The sequence below is a fragment of the Leptopilina heterotoma genome, unplaced genomic scaffold (genome assembly GCF_015476425.1).
Source record: "Leptopilina heterotoma isolate Lh14 unplaced genomic scaffold, ASM1547642v1 Lhet_180, whole genome shotgun sequence".
In the NCBI taxonomy this organism is placed as follows: domain Eukaryota; kingdom Metazoa; phylum Arthropoda; class Insecta; order Hymenoptera; family Figitidae; genus Leptopilina; species Leptopilina heterotoma.
Genome location: NW_025110897.1, coordinates 2,371,423 through 2,393,467, shown reverse-complemented (window position 1 = coordinate 2,393,467; position 22,045 = coordinate 2,371,423). Strand labels below are relative to the sequence as shown.

General features: G+C 28.8%; 2 protein-coding genes across 8 annotated transcripts in view; one reads left to right on the top strand and one right to left on the bottom strand.

Annotated features, from left to right (window-relative positions):
• The window catches only part of LOC122499974 (beta carbonic anhydrase 1-like), a 69,092-nt gene that overhangs the window by 15,665 nt on the left and 31,382 nt on the right, over positions 1–22,045 (bottom strand). For 2 of the 7 annotated variants that reach the window (XM_043608588.1, XM_043608589.1), the window contains exon 1: positions 2,379–2,551. The exons of 3 other annotated variants lie outside the window; for them this stretch is intronic. In XM_043608588.1, coding sequence (XP_043464523.1) covers positions 2,379–2,454 — 76 coding nt within the window. In that variant the 5' untranslated portion in view covers positions 2,455–2,551. Of the gene's footprint in view, positions 1–2,378; positions 2,555–10,131; positions 10,202–10,284; positions 10,348–22,045 lie in introns of those variants that run through there. 2 more of the 7 variants (XM_043608590.1, XM_043608592.1) reach the window with 2 other exon arrangements.
• Positions 9,583–21,773, top strand: LOC122499975 (G-protein coupled receptor Mth2-like). Its single transcript, XM_043608599.1, has 5 exons — positions 9,583–10,779; positions 16,837–16,915; positions 17,615–17,799; positions 18,974–19,139; positions 19,252–21,773. Exons 1-5 carry the CDS (start codon positions 9,936–9,938, stop codon positions 19,550–19,552), a joined length of 1,575 nt encoding a protein of 524 aa, XP_043464534.1. The 5' UTR covers positions 9,583–9,935; the 3' UTR covers positions 19,553–21,773.

Below are 22,045 nucleotides of genomic sequence, written 5' to 3'. Positions count from 1 at the left end.
TCGCGAACGCAAAGCATGAGTTAGAAAAGGACAGAGATATATTTGTGTCCTTTTCTATCTCATGCGTCTCTTTCGCGAACGACTTTCACGAACCTATTGTGCGTTGGACTTTACGCACACTACTTTTACTTTAATGTGTAAGTATATGTTCGTATAGTGAGTGAATGAACCTCTCTATTTCAAGTGTTTAAAAGACAAAGATAGAAAATATGAATTCAGCCAATTGAGTATAGCTCACGAGTGAAAGCAACCAATGGGATAGGCGTTACTATACTTCGAGATATTTCGAGAGATTTTCGTTTAGAGATTTCTTATAATAGGATTTTTTTGAGTAGGATCTAATAATTTTTATAGTGAATGAGAATATTCTTTAGGGTCAGGGAAAAAGTGAAAGTTGTGTTTGGAAATCAGGGAAAACTCAGGGAAAAATAAAGTTAAATTTTTGTGGCAACCCTGTATAAATAAATTATATTTTTATCTTTATTTAACTAATTTCTATGGTCCACTGAAAGTCCCCTATTTTCCCTAAAATACTTTTTAGAGGCACTGTGAAGCCTGGATAATAATAACAAAAGGCGATACCCAAAAGAATTCACGGATAGAACCATTATATTCTTATAAATTTTTCATTGTTGAATACAAATCTGACCTTAAAAAGTGCCCATCACGTTGAGATTTTGAAAGTGGACTCAAAGTCCCAAAAAACACTGTTTTAACGTGCTTTTAATCAAATGAAAAAAGTAATTCTGAGTTAGAAGTATCTTCTTATGCTTAAATTATAAAGTTAATGAACCTTCATTTAAATGTATCAAATGGAAAAAACCCTAGCTGAATCAAGTAAACATTTTCATGTAAAATCACTGTTTAATCACTCTATTTGCGCACTTATAGAACGGTATTTATTTAAAAGTTATAATTTTACAATTTTTTTTATTTGATTTTGTTAACTGAATGTTGAAGCTTTACTTTAACACGGAAAAACGGTGGTGTATCAGAAGTTCCTACCCATTGCCCCAATATCTTTCATCTGAGCAGGAAAACCATGTTCGTTCCAAAAGCGATCTTAAAATGTTTTTCGAACGTTTTATGTCCGCCAAAATGTGTTCTAGAACATTATTTAAACATCCCTGTTCTTAAAATGTTTTGGAACATTATTTGGCGGACATGCAACATTCTAAAAATGTTTTAAGAACGTTTTTGAAAAAATTATGGCTTTTTGCCCATAGGGTTGGAACAGCAGACGGAGCGATTTTAGGACTAAATGGCTTTCAAGTACCAACATTTTTTTAGAGGTAGAGAGACTCAGGGCCAGTTTCACCAACACCGATTAAAAGTTAATCAATGATTAAATCCTTAAGGGGCACACCTAGTGTGAGTGACTGAAAAAAAACGGTGATTTTTAGGAATTTTTTTCAGGGAAATTATTGCTTCTAATTTTTTTTAAAGTTTTGTACATGTATATTTGTATAAATAGTGAACATTTTGTAGTTTTTTTAAAGAAAAATATCTTTTTTTTAAAAAGTTATTCGCTATCTCCTGAGTATCCGAAAAAAAAGTTCTCCCACTGCTGCAGTGGTTGCGGCCTTCTCAGTGACCTAAATCAAAAAAACCAAAAAGATTATTAAACTAGATGATATTTGCCGTACAATGACCCTCGGATGTCAAAAAATATTGAATTGCAACAAAATGGCGGAGTTTTGAAAAAAGCTTTTAAATTTCGCCAAAAAAATCCGATGGTTTTTGGCATCCCAAAATTTTATTTTTCATCCAATCAAAAAACTGGAGCCTCATTGTACGGCAAATATCTTCTAGTTTAATAATCTTTTTGGTTTTTTTTAATTTCAGTCACTCAGAAGGCCGCAATAACTGCAGCAGTGGGAAAACTGGTTTTTTTTGGATATAGCGAATAACTCTTTAAAAAAAAGATATTTTTCTTTGAAAAAATTACAAAATGTTCACTATTTATACAAATATACATGTACAAAACTTTAAAAAAAATTAGATGCAATAATTTCCCTGAAAAAAATTCCTAAAAATCGACCGTCGACGTTTTTTTCAATCACTCACACTAGGTGTGCCCATTAACAGACCAATCATTTTTATCAAAATCTCGACTTGATGAATCCTCCTCGAAGTTATAGGTTCGTATTCAGCGATATGATGAAGAATCTATAGGAATATTATGATCCTATCATTGAAAAAAAGCATTTTTAATCGATTTGTATTGTTTATTATACATGTAAACTCCGGTCTCACTTAAAATGGCAGATTTTCAAAAATTAGTATTGTTTTTTGTTAGGTGAGAATGATGTGTTTCTAATTCTGTTGCAGAGGGTTAGTATGGACCATAAAAAGATATTTTTAAATTATTTACTTACCATTAGCAAGCATTTTTAAAATTGTTAGAATGGTGATTGCATGAACCATGTTGAATAGAAAAAACTTATATTTCATCTTGTCATTTGGATTCACAATAAGCTAACAAGTGGTTAGAACACTTAGGAAATTTCAAAATAAGCAATGTAAATACTTAATCCTTTTATACAAACATTTATAATTTTTAAGTATTATAAAGTAAAATTTTATTTAATTAATTTTTAAAATTATTTTCAATTATTAATAATAATAAATTAATTAACTATTTAATTAGTAATATCATTATCCATAAGATTTTCTCAACAAATAAATCTCGATTGCACGTAGAAAAATGTTTTATATCTAAATATTAATTGTACGGTACGTTATAATTTTATGATATTGTTTATAAATTGAAAACCACACTCTGTTTGAACACCTTAAGAAAAAATATTTACTGCATAATGAATTTGAAAGGACATTTTTGAAAATATTTGCAGTGGGTGAGAACTAAAAATAAATCACATAAAACATATACACTGTAACGTCCACTATGCGAATCACTGACTAACAGAATAATGTAAACTATAACTGAAATTAAAAACAGTTGGGACTGAATGGTACGGTGCAATGCAATGGTGTATTAAATTATGGTGTAGTGTGTGTACTCTTTGTATATTCTATCAACACATCCCTTTGAATTTAGTAACACGACATACAGCGTTAAAATTCACGCTTCAGTAATCTTAATTCATTGGACGTTTGGGATGGGTGAATATTTTTACATGTGCTACATACTATTTCTATGTAGATAGGACATTTTTTGATCATGCTTTATACAGTTTATCAGATTCCTACTGTAACCAGGTAAACTTTTTGTTTGACCCTGAAATTCATAGAACTTCATATCAACTAATCAATAATAAATATACGTTTATGTCCTAAACATTAAAACTAATATGCAGTGTCCACTATAAAGAAGCAATATGCTTTTTAAATAATTAATAATAGAAAAGTAGCAGTTGCAAATGTAATAAGAGAAAGAAGAAAAATGAAGTTTCCAAATATTTCACACGCGCAGCACCTAAAAGCGCATCTAAAAATTTATTAAAGATTTATAGGAAAGTTTCGATGCTGTGTGGGTTTATGTATGCAACAACAATTTCATCAAGTTTCTTGCCTTATTTAATGTTTTACAAGAAAAGAAATATTTATTCTTTTAAATGGACAAAACTTTTTCTTACTTGCATGAATAACAAAAGCATGATTAACACCATTTATTTTATGTTTAAAAATGATTCCACGTGAATTTCACCTATATTGGTTAATGCATCTTTATAATGCAATCATTTTTATTTGTTACATATATCTCGTGCCGTAAAGCTCCTTGGCTTGTGATAATCGAAATTGGATGAATAAATCAGTTTTAGATTGCCTACTATCAATTACTTTTTGGTAGAAGAAATTCATAAGAACGAATTTAAAAAGTTTTCTGAATAAATTTTAATGGATACTCCTAATAATTTTATTATTACTTTTTTAATGAAAACAATCATGTGATAATAAAATAGTTTTGTTATATGAACTGTATAATAATTTTTGCTTTGTTGGATTGGATGAATTAGAAAATAATTTATTAATCTGTTCAAACTATTTGTTTGACATAAATCAATTCTGTTTCTTTTTATTACCAAATGGAGAAACGCAATTACAATTTAATTACCTAATCCTATTTACAAGTAAACTTAAATCCATAATATGAAGGGAATTAAAAATGATAAAAAATAATCCATGTGGAAAGATTTCCGGAAGTGACTTCCGGAATATTTTCGGAACTTTTCCGGAAGTCGTGTGCTTATTTTCAAACGTACATATACTCGGTAATAAGGCTAGAATAGAAAAGAATTGAAATTTTTTCATAATCTCTGAAATTTGACATTTTTTTAATTCTATGAATAGGTATATGAGTAAAAATTGCGTCATATTATCAAAATTGAAAACTATAATAATTTAATAGATATATAAATAAATAACAAAGAAAGAATTTTAATTTTTGTGTTTTATTTTTTCTTAGATATAAAAGAAATCGATATACATAGTCGAAATAAATTCGATATATTTTAATATACTATTTTATAATTTAGAAAAAAGTGTTTTTTTAAAGCACTTTAAAAACTATACTAATTTTTGTAGTGTAGTTATACCTGCCGTGCATTTATCGAATTGCAGGAATAATATAAGGTACTAGAGGAACTGATGAGGGGAATGGAAGAATTCACATATACACGTAGGTACATCTATACCCACTGAATATGCATTAACGAATATGCATGTCATGTAGCTTATACATACATAAAAAAGGCCATATAGCAAAAGTAACTGCATATCCCAAGCTATAGGTTTTCAAAATGAATGTTCTTTTATTTTCAAACCCATTTTGGGCAGAGGAGGGTGTCTGTTTTACAGAGAATGTCCCGCATATCCTAATTGAATATAGGTATATAAATACATAATATTATAATTAAAATATATTTAATAATTATTATAATTAGAATATAGGGGAGACTGGGGCGAAAGGTTAAACTGTGAAAACAGTTAAAATTCATTATCTTTCGAACGGAAATAGTTAGAGCATTGCAATTTTAATTATAGAAGGGTGTTATCACTCTAAATAAATATGTCCGGAGTTATGTAACATTCTGTTCATTTTTATGGTGTCCATATTTAAATTTTTTTTCACCCTACTTTTAAAAATTTTTTCATAAAAGAAAATATCAACTTTTAAGTATATTTTTTGAATTTATTCTCATCGCGATTTTTTTAGGTCCTTATTGGGGTCCCCTGAAGAGATACCTAAAGGTATTTGCTAAATATCTTTAGTCAGATTTTTTATGTTTGTTCTTAAAGCCAAAAACGCACCCTGGGGCGAAATGTTAAATGTATTTTTACATGTTGTTAAAAATTTTTTTTGGGTTTATTTGTTTAAAAATTATTTATTTGACATTAGGCAAGTACTCTGTCAAAAAACAAGACCGTTCACGTGAAGTAAACCAAAAAATTTTTTTTTTACATTTCAATTTATTAACTAAATTACTTGTTTACGTAATGCTTTAACTTATCTACTACTTAACACCTATCAGAAAATAGTTTTAGTAGGTTTATAAATAGAATTTAACATTTAGCCCCAGTAAAAAAACAAAATTTTCAAAAAAGGACAAAACATGTATTTATGCGAAAATTTTAAAATAACTTACACGCATGAAAACTTGTTTAGTTGAAATAGGGACACATAGCTTACAAGTTTGCCTTGCTGTGATATCAAAAAGGGTCACTATATGACAACGAACTCACTCAAATTTTTATTAAAGTTGGTTGTCAGTGAAGTAGACCCCTGCCATCGTAAACTTCTTAGTTGTAATATAATTTTTTAAATTATTTTTCGCTCGGACACTAAATACATGATTTTGTGAAAGCTTTTTGCGCCTTGAAATTTTAAGGGGGGAGGGGGTTGATTGCGGGAGTCAAAAAAATTGATTTCTTTTTTATTATAGAGTCTTGAACTCACCGGCGTCCCGAGCACTGAGTAACAAATGTCAGGCAAATCAAATCGATTTTTAAAAATTTTGCAAATCTGACCTCAGAATCGTAAACAGCGACCCTTAAAACCTATAGATAGGGGAGAGTGGGGCAAAATGGGGTACCTTTTTGAAATTGTCTGTTTACAGAGAACCAAACGAATAAACCGATTCAGCTAAACTTCAAAATTGTTCTTTGTACACTTAGCTTTGAGGAAATTATGATAATAGCGGAGAAAAAAATTTTTGAAAGAACTTATATCGTATTTTCTGAGAAAGTGCTAAAATCCCAAATGGTGGCATCAAATAAGTATACAAAACATGAAATATTTTTTCAAAATTCATTAAATTCTTGTTGTATGAGATTATAAACACAAACAAAAAGTAGGATTCTATATTACTATGAAAAAAAAAGTAATATTTATTAGAATTTAACAAAAAAACATCGGTATTGCAAAATATCAATATATCGATAGTGAAACATCGATAGTATAAATGTCTCGAAACAAAAATATCGCTTCTTCTGCAGGAAACCTTTAAATATATACATAATATAATGTTTTTAAATAGTTTTAATGAAACGGCGTAGCTTCCGGCATGCCCCACACTTAGGTACCCCATTCTGCCCCACACTGCATATTAAAACAAAATGCAATGTTTACAAGTTATTGTAAACAATTAAACAATCTATTCTATTGGAAATTACTCTAGAATAAGTACTGAAAAAGATACCACACTTGCCAAATTAAATGCATTATCCCAAAAAGTTTTGTAAGCACGTTAATTTCAAGAAACATTCATATTTTTTTTGCTTTAAACTTAACTTAAAAGTTGTATAACTTTCAAAAAAAAATTTTTTGTTGAGTGTCTTCATAATTAATAACAGTTTCTTATCAACATGAATTATATATGTCGAGGATAAAATAATTAAAAGTACCTATCATGGAAAAACAGAGGTACCCCATTTGACCCGCCTACCCCATTTTGCCCCACTCTCCCCTATTTATCATATACGCAAATTGAACAAAGAATTGCAAAGAATACAATTATTACACAAAAATGTTTCTTAAACTTTAAACGCGTTTTTCTCGAAACCGCTGATTTTTCAAACTCGTGGGCATCGTAGAGTCTAAACTATTTAATCAATCAACTTCGGGTTTGCGGCTAATTAAAGGTAACTAAATTCTACTGGGGTTATACCTATAATATGATGCAATGTTTAAAAATAGAGATTTTTTACAAGAGGTCAAACATGAAAAATTAATGCAAAAACGCAGTTTTTTTTATAAAGTGTCCGGCATTTTGTCATTTGTTTAACTTTTTAACTATTTTATAAGTATAACCTATTCTTTATAATGCCATCTTTAAAAAAATTTTGAGTTTTTGTTTTAAACTAAAAATTGCGCAGTGTAGAATGCCCACCTTTTCCCTATTTAAAAAAAACATCGTTTTCTAGATGCGCCATATTGGCCGCCATTTCGCATTTTTTTGAAAATAAAATATACCCAGGTGCGATTTTTTGGTCGGCCCATAGTTGGGCCAACTTTTACAAAGTCGGTCCAAATTCTCGTGCCAGGGGTTGGGCCAACCATACAGATGATAACGGTTCACCGTCTAATGGCGACGATGGTTGGCCCGACTACTTTTAACGAAGTTGGCCCAACTTAAAATGCATATGTTGTGCCAACTATACATTTCAATGATTGGTCCAAAAACTGACGCCAAAGTTGGCACAACTTTAGAGGCGTAAGTTGGGCCAACCACAATTTTAAAAGTTTGGCCAACTTCAACTGCCAAAGGTAAAAAATTATTAAAAAAACTAAATTATTTAAACAATTAACAGGTTATTATTAGCGGGAACATCAGATATAACCTTTACCTATTATTATTAAACACAATCTCATACATACATTTTCGAAAATATCTAACGCTCGCTTGGCCCAGAGTTCGGCCGACCAAGAAAGTTTAAGTCATTTAAACTGCATTTGACAAAGTTTTGCCAACCGTCGGGCCAACCGTGGCCCAGAGTTCGGCCAACCGAAACTGAAAGTCTTTTGAACGACATTCTGATGAGTTGTGCCAACCTTTGTCGCCAAAGTTGGCCCGACGGTTGGCTAAACTCTGTATTTAATGGTTGGCTTGCAAAGTCGGGCCAACTGTGGGCACTAGTACTTGCCAAAGTTGGGCAAACTCTGGCAACCAAAACTTCGCTTGCCAAAGTTAGGCCAACCTTGGGCCAACCTTCAAACTCTGGCGGCCAACCTAAATTCGCACCTGGGTATGTTTTAAAAGTTTAAGGATGTATCTTTATTTAAAAAAAACTACATCGCTAAGTCATAGCCGTTCCCCGCAAAAAATTGTCAAAGTTTGTGGTGATTTTGGCCTCCGCAATGAGAACCTCCCCTCAAGTGTTTAGAAATTTAAGTAGTTCGCTTAATTAATATAAAAAATATACTTTACTCAATATTTTAATGTTGCTAAATTTTTAAAAAACCCTTTCCTTACAAGGGGCCCCCACCAGGATTGCCTAGAGCCTCCTGTCAAGTAAATCCGGCCTTGAGGTCCTCAACTTAATTTATTTAAAAAGTTATATTGACTACCGAAAAGTAGTAAAAAGAACTAATAATGTAATTGGTGTGATCAGATTTTGTAGTTGTTCTTGTAATTTAACTACTTTTTTTAGTCATCTGAACTATTATTCTTTAACTACATCAAAAGTAGTAAAACCAATTACACAGAAATTGTTAGCAAAACTAAACAACTTTTTGTAAACCCTGTAAGTGAAAAATGTAATAAAAGTTTATAACATAAAAATTATAAAGACTTTAAATTGGTTTCAAAAATATTGCGTAGTCACATATAAAAGAAGAGAGAAGGTGACAAAAAGAGGAAGGATGTTGGATTTTGTGTTACGTCACAATTGTATAAACAGTTCCTTAGCCAACCATAGAGGTGTAAGAATAGAGATCAGAGAAGAATATAAGTAGATTCCATGACGTTTCTATGCAGTCAACTCCAGCGATGGCAGATTGCTCAAAATTCAAATATTATTTCTATATATTTTAACAGTAACTCGTTTTAAATGATCGTGCGTTATGTAAAATAACGTATTTTTTAATAAATATTTCACAACCTCGAATTTTATTAAATACCGATTTTAATAGTATTTTTTATTTATAAATAATATAATGGTAAGAGAATCCAGAAAACGTGGCCTCATTTTTTTCAAAAAGAGACTTCAAAACAGAAAACGCGAATTGCAAATAAAGTAAATAGCATATAATAGACAAATGTTTTATCGAAAATGTGAACATATGTTATTCTTGCAATTCTCTTATCAATTTTTTAAAAATAATATCAAACGCAAGTTCCTATGCGAATGAAAAAATAAATCAATAACAAAAGTTTACAAATGTTTGCGAAATTGATTTTCGTTACTGTTCTCAGCAGCTTTTTAATTAATTTCTATGCGCGAATAAATAAAAATGTGCTTCTCAAAGAGTTATTAATTAGAAATTAGATATTTTTATCTTCATCTGAATTGAAAACCTAAATTAAGTGGATGTTTCTGTGCGCCCGCGCAAAGACTCACCGTTGCTTTTATACAGGCTCTTATCGACATTCAAACAATCGCATGCCTCTTTACACTAGTTCTTTGCGAGTAGTTGACAGAAACAGTTCCTTTTCAAAATTTTTCAATTCTTTAAATGCATTAGAGAGGGCATTCAATAATTAAATGGACTCAATTATAATGATGGAAATTTAATAAATTCAACAATTAAATGGAACTTTCATTATTCTCAATAATTTTAAAAATTAGAGTAATCATGTAGTTTATAACGTCTTCGAGTATTGTTTTAAAGTTACGAATTAATATCAACAACTTAAAAACGTTACTATTAAAATTAAACGTTTGCAAAGTGATGACTTTAAAATAATTAGAGTACTAATTTTAATCAATGGAGTTTAAATTAGCGGTGTTTATAGAGAATAATAATTATTAAAATGTATACAAAAATGAAAATAATAGCAATGAGTAGAAACAAATTTGGTATTCTTATTTTACTGTTCAGTATTGTAATGCAATTATGTTGTCAAGAAATGAAGCATTTACCCTGTCCCACGGCACTAACAAAACGTCTCTCCAATTACACCATATTAACCAACAAAACTCTGATCGATGGACACGCATCTTACTTACCAGATTTTTATTGGGTTGACCATGAAAGTAACAATACTTATGGATGTATGTGCGATTATTTATCGAAAGCCTGCATCAGAAAATGTTGTCAAGTTGGAAAAGTGTTGCATGGAAGTTCATGTGTTGATTTTAAAACTATTAATGGTTCGTTACCTTCGTTGAGACTTGATAATCAAAAGTTAGTTCCTGACTTGTGGGAGACTGGTAGTTTCGAAGAAGCTTTTCACATAGTAGAAAGTATGGTTGTGTGTCCAAGTGGATTGACGAGAATAATCCTCAATCCAGAGTATCCTGAAGATATGTTTCTCCTCTTCAAGAATGGTACACTTGAAAGGGGGTCGGGAGAGTATTATTTACCTTCTGATTACTGCTTGGACTGGACGGATTATATATACAACTTCTCAGCCGTACTTTGTGAAGACGACTATAAAACTGTTGCCGAAAATACTCATCCAATTGGCATGATTATTTCTGTCTTGTTTCTGCTAATTACTTTCATGGTGTATGCAATAGTGCCAGAGCTTCATAATTTACATGGAAAGACATTAATGTGTCATATGGCTAGTCTCATTGCAGCGTATACTGGCTTAGTTATTCACAAGTTTGACTTTGAGTATCTATCGCATCACAGTGTCTGCCTTTTCCTAGGTGAGTACCTACTTTTTCTTCATTTTTTATTTTACGAAAGGAATTCTCAGTATAAAACTTTGTTTTTCGTATCAGTTTTTGGAGGCAAAGATTTGTAAAAAGATATGGTGTTCATATCTTGTAAAAACCACTAACCAGCATAGGTTCATATCAATATTCCTCTTTATTTACCTGTTGGTCTAATATAAGAAAAAAACACACGTGCACCTCAAAAATCTGAATCCAAGTAAAATAAACGCTAAAGAATTCTTTTAAATTAATTTAAAGCGCAAAAATATCGTTACAATCTATATGCGTTTTTGCATTAGTTGATTTCATGCTGCAATGGTACTGTGGAATGAAAATAAAATTTTTAAATTCAAATAAAATAAAGAAAAACTTTTGCCATACTTAACATAAGTTTTAAAAATATATGATTGTTGAAAAAAATGGGAATTATGAAAATTTTATAATCACATTTAATAAATATAGCATATTAGTAATGTTTGGTGCTGCATACATAAACTTCGACCTTTTACAGGATTCTTGTACTATGGATGACCGTCTGCGTCTGTAGCGTAGTATAGTTAATGCTTTAGATTAAAGTGCATAGTTAATCGGTTCGATCCTCTTTGCGTTAGAATTTATTTCTCATCCAATGTATATTATATGTTTTAAATGTGATTGTACGCCCAAAAAAATATTTCTTTAAAATAAAGAAATTCTTTCATTTCTTCACATTTTTCGCCACCGCTGAAGTTTCTGCGATTACGCGTAGACTGATTCAAATATTGAAGATTTTTTTAAACTAAATAAGAAATATTTTTTAGCCCTCATTGATTTAGTTTTCGGTTAACTTTAACTGACAGATAGCCATAAGAAATGACATGCGATAAATTTATCAGACAGACATTTATCTATAGAGGTGGATCAAGTGGGATTTAGTCAACGAAACAAGAATAATGAATAATTTCTTTAAATCAAAGAAATTTTTCTTTGACCCGAAATAATACAGAAAATGTCTAAATCGGTAGGAAATTTTCTTACGAATAAGAAAAACACAATTTCAATGACACAAATTTCTTTAAAAATATTTAAGAATTAACAATGAAATAACAAATCTTTTTCAAAATATCAATATTTTTATAAAAAAAATTATATTTTCAAATTTTATAGGTTTTTGAAAAACTAAAAGGTGAATTTTAAAATAATAGTAATAAAATAAAAAATATATAAATAAATAATAATAAAAAACCGCTGCCAAGTTGTATTTTTTTTATAATTTTGGTGCTCATTTCATGAACACTTTACTTCCTCATAGAGATAAAAATAATAGAAATATATGAATAACTTTTCATAAATATAGTAAAAGTGATTGAATTTTGAGTCAATCAATGTATTTTTAAATACCCTACAAGATAGTTACAATAATTTAATAGTTAAACAAAAATTTTCAAACAAAAAAGTTGAGAAAATGTCATTTTTCACAATTTTTGGTTTTTAAAATACCAATAATTTCGAAATTTATTATCGAAGTAGGTTCAAAAATAGGTCAATCGAAGCGTTTTTTAATGCTCTACAAGTCGGTAACGATAATTTTAAGATTACTTCTACATTTTTCAACAAAATTTTCAAAAAAGTCTTATTTTCCAAAATTTTGAATTTTTAAAAGTTTAATATCTCTGGTTAATATGGACGAAAAATGTTCAATTAGGGCTCAAAAGATGCGTCTAAAAAAACTCTACAAAATCATGGAAAAACATTTATAGGTGTCCTAACATTTTTTTAGTTATGGGCAAAAAACGTTTTTTTGCAAAATTAAAAATCCAAAAAAAATTTAGTTAAACTTTATTAATCTATCTCAAAGTACTCTCATTTTATGTCCGCAGGTGAGATCTACAATTTAAAAAAAAATCCAGCCCAAAAGCTCTTTATGATTTCGAGATATTTATGAAAATGTGATGTTATTTATACACACACACACAAACACACATACGGAATGACATTTTATAAAAATGTCATTTTTGAACTCCTGAGGTCAAATAACATAAAGATATGTCAAAAAATCGAACTCGAAAAATTTCGGTATTACAATACTTCCTCTATGAGGAAGTAATAATACAAATAATTATAAATAAAATTCCCCTTTTTAATCCATTCCAGAAAAAAGTTTTTTGCCAATTGAATACAGCAGCTTTTTTAACAGAATAAGACTTGAATTAAAATAAAAAATTCCTAATTTTATCTTCAAATCATTATTAATCTTCTAAAATAAAACTTATAACACTTATTTTAATATTTCTTTAAATAATATTGTAAGACAAATTATGCACAATCGATTTTAAAAAATTTAATCTGAAGGGGTTTTTCTGCCGTTCGATGCAAACTGATTGTGAGTGATTTGTACCCGAGCGCGATTTTTGTTTATTTATTGCTCCTCTCCTAATAAACCACTGCAACCGACACAAAGTGGCGTCACAAGAGTCACTCCAATAATGCTGCATTCAATATGAAAATTGTATCTAACAAAATTCTGGCTAATATAAATATTCTAACTAAAAATTTTAATGGGAGATTAAATATCTGTTACTCTATTAGTACTGCACGCGGACAATCCAAAAATGTACGAGTTTTTAAATCGCGATTTTTTAAAAAAAGCAAGTGCCAGAAAATAAAAAATATCTATATAGTAACAAAAATAATTGCGAGTAACATAAGCTGAATTTGGATTCGCGTTTAAATCGAATTGAGACGTTACCGTGAATTATTTTTCCTTCTGGTGAATTCTTTTCTTCTGAATTTTTTGAAATCACGTTTATTGACCCAAGTTGGCATTAAAAATAAAACGAGTGATTGTTTTACAGAGTGAAAATGCCGATTGCGAACAGGAAATTAAAATGTCCCCTGTTTATTGGTTTTCATTTCTATTTCACGTTGACTTATTTTTAAAAAATTATCTCACTTCAAGAAGTAAAATTACATGTAACATTACGTAAATATATTACAATTAATATTTAGGTATAATGTTACTATATAATATTACCACGCTGCAGAAATTTTGATATCCCAGTAAGTTCACTGTGATATTACAGGTAATACTAAGAATCCAATGTAATATTACAATAATGTCAACGCAATATTACATGCGCCTTGGGCAAGATAAACAATTTTTTTATCCATATGGTCGGATTAACATTTTTTTTTAATTTGGTCTTCGACAGTTAAATTCAAAAGGAATAACTTTTGTGTATTTTATATATGTATTTCCATAAATGGTTTTATTAAATTATGTTTTCAATAAATGATTTTATTAATAAGTTTGTAAACTCTGGTTCCTAGTTTCTCTGCTCTAATACGTTTAATGTAAAGGTCAAGTAAAAAGATAAATTTAAGCTTGGAAACTTATTGATTAATTTATTTTAAAGCTAATTATGTAATGAAATTGCTATGACAAAATTTGATTTTAAAAAAAATCTTTTTAATTTACCAAAAATTATAGTTTTTTATAAATGAAATATTTGGAAATAAATTCATTTTTTAAGAAATAATATGAAATACAAATATATCTTGTTTACAATTATATAGTTGATTAATTATTTTTGAATAATTAAACTAGTGAACATATAAAAATAATAGATAAAATATGTTTTTAAAGTAGGTCCATTAAAGAAACTAATTTTGCAAATTACGCAAAAATTCAACTAATTTTAAACAAGAATCAATAATTCCTTTTGCACTTTTAAGAATTTTGCTATGCTTTTTTACACATATTTTCTAATTGCTAAAAAGTGTCATTTTTCAGCACCTTCTCCACTTTACACTAATATTTAAAGAAAAGTAATAAATATTTTAACATAATTCTTTTTATTTCATTCTCCAGAGCCCCAGAGGTCGTACAGATTCATTTCTATATAAATCAATTTTTTAAAAAATTAGGCCGCAACGACTTTATTCGAAATATAATGGTTTGACCCATAAACAATAAAGGTTTATGGACATTTTTATTGCAATTCAAAGAGACTTTATCTCTTTATGTGCCCACAAAATTATATTAAATTTTATAAACTAGCCAGAAAGTCGAAATGAAAAAATAAAAAAATATCTTCTTTAATTTATGTGTTTACAGTTACTTCTTCAAAAAAACCACATTAAATAAATCGACAAAATTATTTTTAGCTACAAAGTAATCGCAAATTTAGTAAAACAGGAAAAAAAATTAAATTGTTAAATAAATTAATAAAAAATTAACTTTTTTGTCAACGCATTTCAGGAATATTTTTATATTGACATGCTGTAAAATATTTTGCAAAATAAGAAACCTACTTCAGAAATTTTTACTCTTAATGTTTGTTGAGATCAAAAATATTTGAGATGCTTTACGTTAAACTTCTTAAATATCGTCAATATAAATATAAATAACATATAACAATAGATGAAATTAAACGCACAAAATTTTAGTGTACGTTTGTAATTTTTTGAATAATAGTACACAAAGAAGATCAAGTCTAAATATGAACCGCTGATGTTCAATTCTTTATTACATCTAAAATAATGAATAAGAACTGATTTTATATTAACACAATTAAATAATTATAAACTTTTAATTATGATAGAAATAACACAAGCATTAACTTGAAATGATTTTCATCTTAGGTACCTTCGATTGGAGCGCGTCACATACTGTTGCATATTTTAACCCTTTCGCGACAAGTAAATGAATCAGGCAGTAAGCTTACTGACATGACGGCACATCGAGGAATGCATGAAAGAATCGTCTATTTGCGTTGCGGATTCGGCATTCACATTTATCACATCAGGATGCAATAATTAAAAAAATTAATTTTGTATAATCATTTTTATTAATGTAGATAGCAAAATAAATTAAATTTGATTTATTATTTTCTACGTGGTAGACTTTAGTATAATTATATTTAAAAGATAATATTTTTAATTTTATGTCATTTATAATTATATGATTATTTATAATTTATTTTATATTATTTATAAATTGATATCTTAAATTTTTGAGACTTTAATTTTAAATAATGGGAGTGTTTGAAAAAATATTTAAAGAGAAATTAGATTCGCAGATATGTGCGACAGAAAGCAATTTAAGAAAGTGAAATCAATTCTAACTAATGAGCCATAAAAGCACAGCTTATTAATGGGGTTGTTTAAATACCACGTGGAGTTTTGGGGGAAGGGGATGCTCGTCAAAAATCAACGATTGTCCACGATGGGGGAAGGGGGATCAAACAAATGTCCATAATACCATAAATTTTGAATTTTCACACGAAACATTGCGTTTTATGTATTTCAAGTTTTTTAATAATTTTAAGAAAATGTTTATGTAGATTTTTTGAAATATTTCTAACTAAACATTCATTAATGTTGACTTTAAGAGTTTTATTTCGTTTCAGTCTATATTTAAATACATATGCAAATAAATACCTAAAATTATAAATCGAAAATTCGTTTATTTTGTACTTTTTTCGATTATTCGGATAGGTGCCTGCATTCATTAGTCCGGGTAATGGGGTCTCTACTGTATATTAAATTACGCTTGACTTTTGCAATGTTTTTTGTTCATGCCGTAATTGCATTCTGATGTGATATGATTAATCTAAATGCTGAATTTACATCGGGCACTCCACTTAATACCTAGGCAAATTGATGATTCTTTGATGCATTCGTATATATTTGGTGGCGAAGACTTACTGCCTAAAAACGTGAAGTGAATACACGCAAAGCCATTTTCAGTTAAATAAACAGACGCATTAGTCCAAAACTTTTTACTCGATGGTTTTTGAGGTTGATGACTATGAAGCTGATATCAGATCTCCAAAATTCAAAATGGTGAACATTTTTTTAAAAAGTTTTTTCCCCATGCATTATGCACGGGAAACCTTTGACATCTTAATATTAAAAAGAAAGAATAAGAAAAATAAAGGTATTTTTCGATATAAAAAATTTGTTGGGGGTGAGAGCATAACATTTCCAACTTTTTATTATTCGCATGTATTTTTGGGCACTTAATATGCACACTTTAATCCTTTAAACAAATGTTTTTTGTTCCAGCTTACATCATGTACTTCTCATTTATTGCTAGTTTCTTCTGGCTAAACGTAATGTGTTTTGACATATGGTGGACTTTTAGGTAAGTAAATTAAATGAAATGACAAATGACAAAACCTACTATTATTTAAATCCCCTATATAATCAAGTAGGCTATCTCATGTTTTTGGAGTCGCTAACTGTCCAATCCATTCGTTTGAATAATAAAGAAAAGATTTTTATGGAAAAAATGAAATTTTTAGCTTTAACTGTGATTAAATCTCTTAATTTCCAATACAATATAAATATACTTTATATAGACTAATCGAGTCGTATAAAGAAACTAATATAAAGAACAAGATTTTTTATTTGTTTTCATACAGAGAATAAGATTTTATTGCAAAATTTGCTAATAATAAAACGAGTTAATAAATCGCAACTAACTTATATGTATAAAGTTTTATAGTGCTATAATAAGAGTTAGCATTTTCTAAATTAAAGAAATTATGATACACGGACTGGTACACAAACACGTACATGAACTAGTAAATAATATCTTAAATGGAAAAATGTTTGTGCGTGACCCTGTATGACTTCATGTATATTTTTACTGTTTCAATCCCAGTTTCAGAAACTTTTGTAAGAAAATTGACGTGAACTTTTATATTTAAACTTAGACAAGAATTTTCAACGTAGATTATTTATTTTATGCAAGTCAGACGTATTATGATCACTTTATCTACCTATACAGGCGCATACTAAGTTCCCCCTTATAATCCAGCGACTTATTTTTATGTTCTAGTGGTTTTAGAATTTCACAAGGAAGTTATAAGCAACGAGAAAGCAGAAAATTTATCTTGTATTCAATTTACGCATGGGGATGTTCTTCACTATTAACGCTCGGTTGTTGTTTGATGGAATCGCTTCCAAACATTCCAGATAATTTTATAAAGCCCGACTTTAACAAAGATAAGTGTTGGTTTCAGGGTAAGTCTTAAACAAATTTTAACAATTTGATGCGTTTTTTAAAACACTTTATTTTGTATAAACCTTTTTTTTATTTTCAAGGAGCTATGATTGTTCTGTAATGATTACAGAACTTTTATGTAACTCCTTAGACGAAAAGTCACAAAGAATAAAGTTTAGTAAAATTGCATTTAAAATTGTATTTAAAAATAAACAATTGAATTCGTAGGAAAATTAGAAAAACTGATATAGGTGTTTGATATTTTCAATTTACAATTGTTTAAACAAAAACTATTTCATCCCTCTGACCTTTTCAAAGCTTCTTTAATGGAGCTTGCCTCGGTTTAGACTCTATTATTTATGATAACTAATGTCTGATTACTTTTTCTGTAAGAAATAAATTCAATTTTCTGTTGGCGTCTTTCTCAAACGACAGAATTTTTGGGAGCACGATACACATAATTACGATGCTCGGATCACAATTCTGCAAGTTCGCACCGACAGAGAGAGCAATATACGTACGAAAAATGACAATGCCCTATATTTGCACTATTTTGTTTTTTTATGTCGTGCACTGTATTTAAGAGTAAAAACTTCTTTCCATGAAGCATCATCACAACACCCTTCTAATCAACCTGCAACTTCCGTATGCATGAATCGTGGTTTTAGAATCATCTGGTGCAGCTAATATACCAGTTTGACTTTTAACTGACGTATCCTATCGTCCTTCTGTAGGCTAAGAAAGTATAGTACAGAACCTACTGCATTGATATATAAAATCTTTCTTCTAGATTCTTCTTCTACTGTCATTTCGTACTAGGCCCTTTTGATTGAATTGATTGATTTGAAACAGTAGTACAGAACCTGCTGTATTGATATATAAAATATTTATTTTATAATAATTTTTATAATGTTTTTATAATATTTCTTTTATGATAAACAATATCAATACAGCAGGTTCTGTACCACTTTTTCAAATTGATTTCCTTTTCTGATTATGATTCCCCTTTGTATTCTCGATCTGGACGAAGTTCTCTCGAGTGCTAAGTATAACACTGTAAAACTAGACTTCCCAATGATTGCATCATTGCAATCGATTCTTTGAAAATAACTCCAAAAGGAGTATATGAATGACCACCCTTTTTTATAAGATATTAGAAGAAACTTAATGTACATAATTTTTTTTATCCTATAGAGGAGCTAGCAAAAGGATTTTACTTTTACTGTCCAATGGGTGTTACTGTGATAATTAATATGTTCTTATTCATTTCAACTTCTATAAAAATCTCAAAACATAAAAAGGATACAATATGTCACTTAAGAAGTAGCGAAAGCAGACGTCACGATGACAGCAAACAATGGTAAATTTTTTAAATATATTAAGCTTGTAGTGCTTAAATGTATGCAAAGTAAATTAATAACTTCGTTAAGAGAATAATTCATAAAATTTCATGTCCCTTAAATATTTTACAGGTTTAATCTATATCTGAAACTTTTTATTGTAATGGGTATTAACTGGTCAATGGAAATAATATCATGGCTTCTTGGAGATGAACCAAGTTGGATTTTTTATATTACGGACATTGTGAACTCACTTCAGGGATTCACGATTTTCATCATTTTTGTTTGCAAGGAAAAAATTAAGCAATTACTTTTAAGACGTCTAAGGAACAGAGAAAAAATTAGGAAGGGCAATTTTCAAATCCATTATCAAAGTTCTACTAAAACATGCACTACTATAATGCCGTTGAATGATAAACTCGTGAATGATTAGGGAAAAAATTCGTTAAAACAAAGAGGTGGTGAACCTTTTTGCTTTAACGAAATTTTTTCCTAATAATACAAACTTCTGTGCTATACATATGGAGCATTATTTCTGAATTTTTTTAAGCAAAAAATGTTTTATATTTAACTATTCAGTTTAGGCTATAAATATTAGCTGACGTACAAACTTATCGACTCTATCCTTTCGAGGATGTGGAGTATAAAATAGAGAAGGCCAGCAATTTTTGTTTATCCTTTTCTGTTTTATGCTTTGCGTTCGCGAACAAATTTGCCAAGTCTATTATCCGTTAATTCACAAGCTAGCATTAGGCGTATGTACTTAATTTCAACAAGACAACCCAAAAATTAGATGATTCTGACACCTAAGTGGTTATTCTAAATTTTCTTTTTACATACATCTTACGTTATCTCATTGATGTAGAGATGATCGTACCATCTTGCATGGGGGATCTCACTTATAGCTCAAACTTTTAAATATAATTTAATGGAAATTTGTAGCTTCTATTTAAGTAATTCGATTAAGATGGTTCATAAATAAATATTTTTAAAAGAACTTAACTTTATATGGGAATTCTACTTCCCAATTCTCAAGACAATTAACGGAGAATTCATACTAAGCATATCAGAATAAAGAGATCGTTACGGTGAGTGTGAAGATTCTTAATCTGATTACTTTTAAGTGAGCTTCAAGTATTTGCAAATGTACGTTCCAGGACATTTTTTCACTTGGAACAGTTTAGGAATAATGCTTCTTTTGGCTATTTTCCAAAAAAAATTCTTTTGCGACATTGAAGAAAATACATTAAGAGAGAAAAAAAGATTGCTAAAAGTATAAATAGGTACATAATTAATTAAAATAACTTATAAATAAACATAATGATTAAAACTAATATAATATTATTGCTCTCTGCCCAAAGTCTAGGCAAATTAACATATCGTCGGGTTAGTGCAATATTATACTTATGCGGAAAACAAAACAAGGACATATCTGTTCAGAATGTAAGGGAAAAACCAACCAATTCTGAAATTAACCTTTTCTGTCCAATTCTAATTGTACTTTTATTTAAATTTTATAAATAGTTACTTAACTTTTCCTGATATTTTATTTTTCTAATAGAAGAAGTATTATTGATATGAAATTATAATTTAAAATCTAACTAAAAAAGCTAATTTTCTAATTGGAACGTTTTTGCTTTATATTTTGAATAAGCATCTTCTTGCCTCTTTTTTTGAATAATTATGTTCTTCTTTCTTTTCCTAACAAGTGTGATATCAAAATATTGCACTAATCCGACGATATTTTCAATATCATTCAATTTGGAATATCATGATTGAACTCTTACTCGAAGAATATATTAAGATTGATTTAAAGAATATAAAGCTGTAAAAAGTATTTCAAGAAAGAGAATATAGGAACAAATGCTAATTTTTAATAAAATGAACAAGAAGATATCTTTTATCATAAAGTATCTATTTTTATATGCAATGTAGTTTGATATTTCTTAGAGGTTGCTAATATAGACAGAATTGGAATTGATGTTATTAAAATTTCCCAAAATTATGATAATTTATTATTGTTTAACAATTCATTCACAACAGTTAGTTACAATTTTTTAACTTGTGTGTTTTGCAACCTCAAATGAAGAAATCAATTTTTCAAAACTTTCAAAATGTACCTGAAACTTTCTTCTATATAGAAACAACTTTGTCATAGTGATAGACCTGCTGAAAAATAAGTAATTTAACTTTTTTCATTACCAAAATGCTTTTACTGCTTTCGTCGATTGCTATTCATGTTACGCTTACGTATATTGTATATACATATACATATACATATATATATATATATATATTTATTTACAATTTAATATATTTTAAATAATTTAATTATGAGACGCTCCACGGTGAAAGAGACCCACCCCCCAAAAAATTGTGGGTTATGAATGTTAATTTTGAAGTGATAATACATATAAAGAGGATCAACTCTCAGTACACACTAATGATATTTAAATTCTGATTACATTCAAAATATTAAATAAAATTTTTTTATTTTATGAACTTAAAAAAAGCTCTACTAATAAAGGTAAACCGATCATAAACACAATCTATAATTTTTTTGGCTGGTAGATCTTTTTCACCGTCGAGCGGCAAATAAGTTTTTATATAATTTGTATAATCTTACAAGCAAAATAAAAAAGTTTAATACAAAACGCAGTAAATGTAGTTATTAGAAATTAATCAAAGTTAATATTGCAGGCTTAAATTTTTAAGTATAAACAATCCGTCCATCATGGAGAAACATTAATGAAATGATATTTTGACTAAAAAACAGTAAAATGTCTGTTGTTCCTAACTACTAAATTACTGTGTAAATATTGAATGACTATCATATCTAAAAAGTTTTTAACGTCTATCCGCAAGTTAATAGTATGGAAATAATAATTATTGCTACTACTATAAAATTTGCTCTTTTAAAAAATAT

Bases quoted from the DNA above. Each gene is read 5' to 3' on its own strand.
- LOC122499975 (XM_043608599.1), top strand. From the start codon at position 9,936: ATGTATACAAAAATGAAAATAATAGCAATGAGTAGAAACAAATTTGGT. The intron at 16,916-17,614 runs GTAAGTAAATTA...TTTATGTTCTAG, and splicing joins GACATATGGTGGACTTTTAG to TGGTTTTAGAATTTCACAAG. The intron at 17,800-18,973 runs GTAAGTCTTAAA...TTTATCCTATAG, and splicing joins AGATAAGTGTTGGTTTCAGG to AGGAGCTAGCAAAAGGATTT.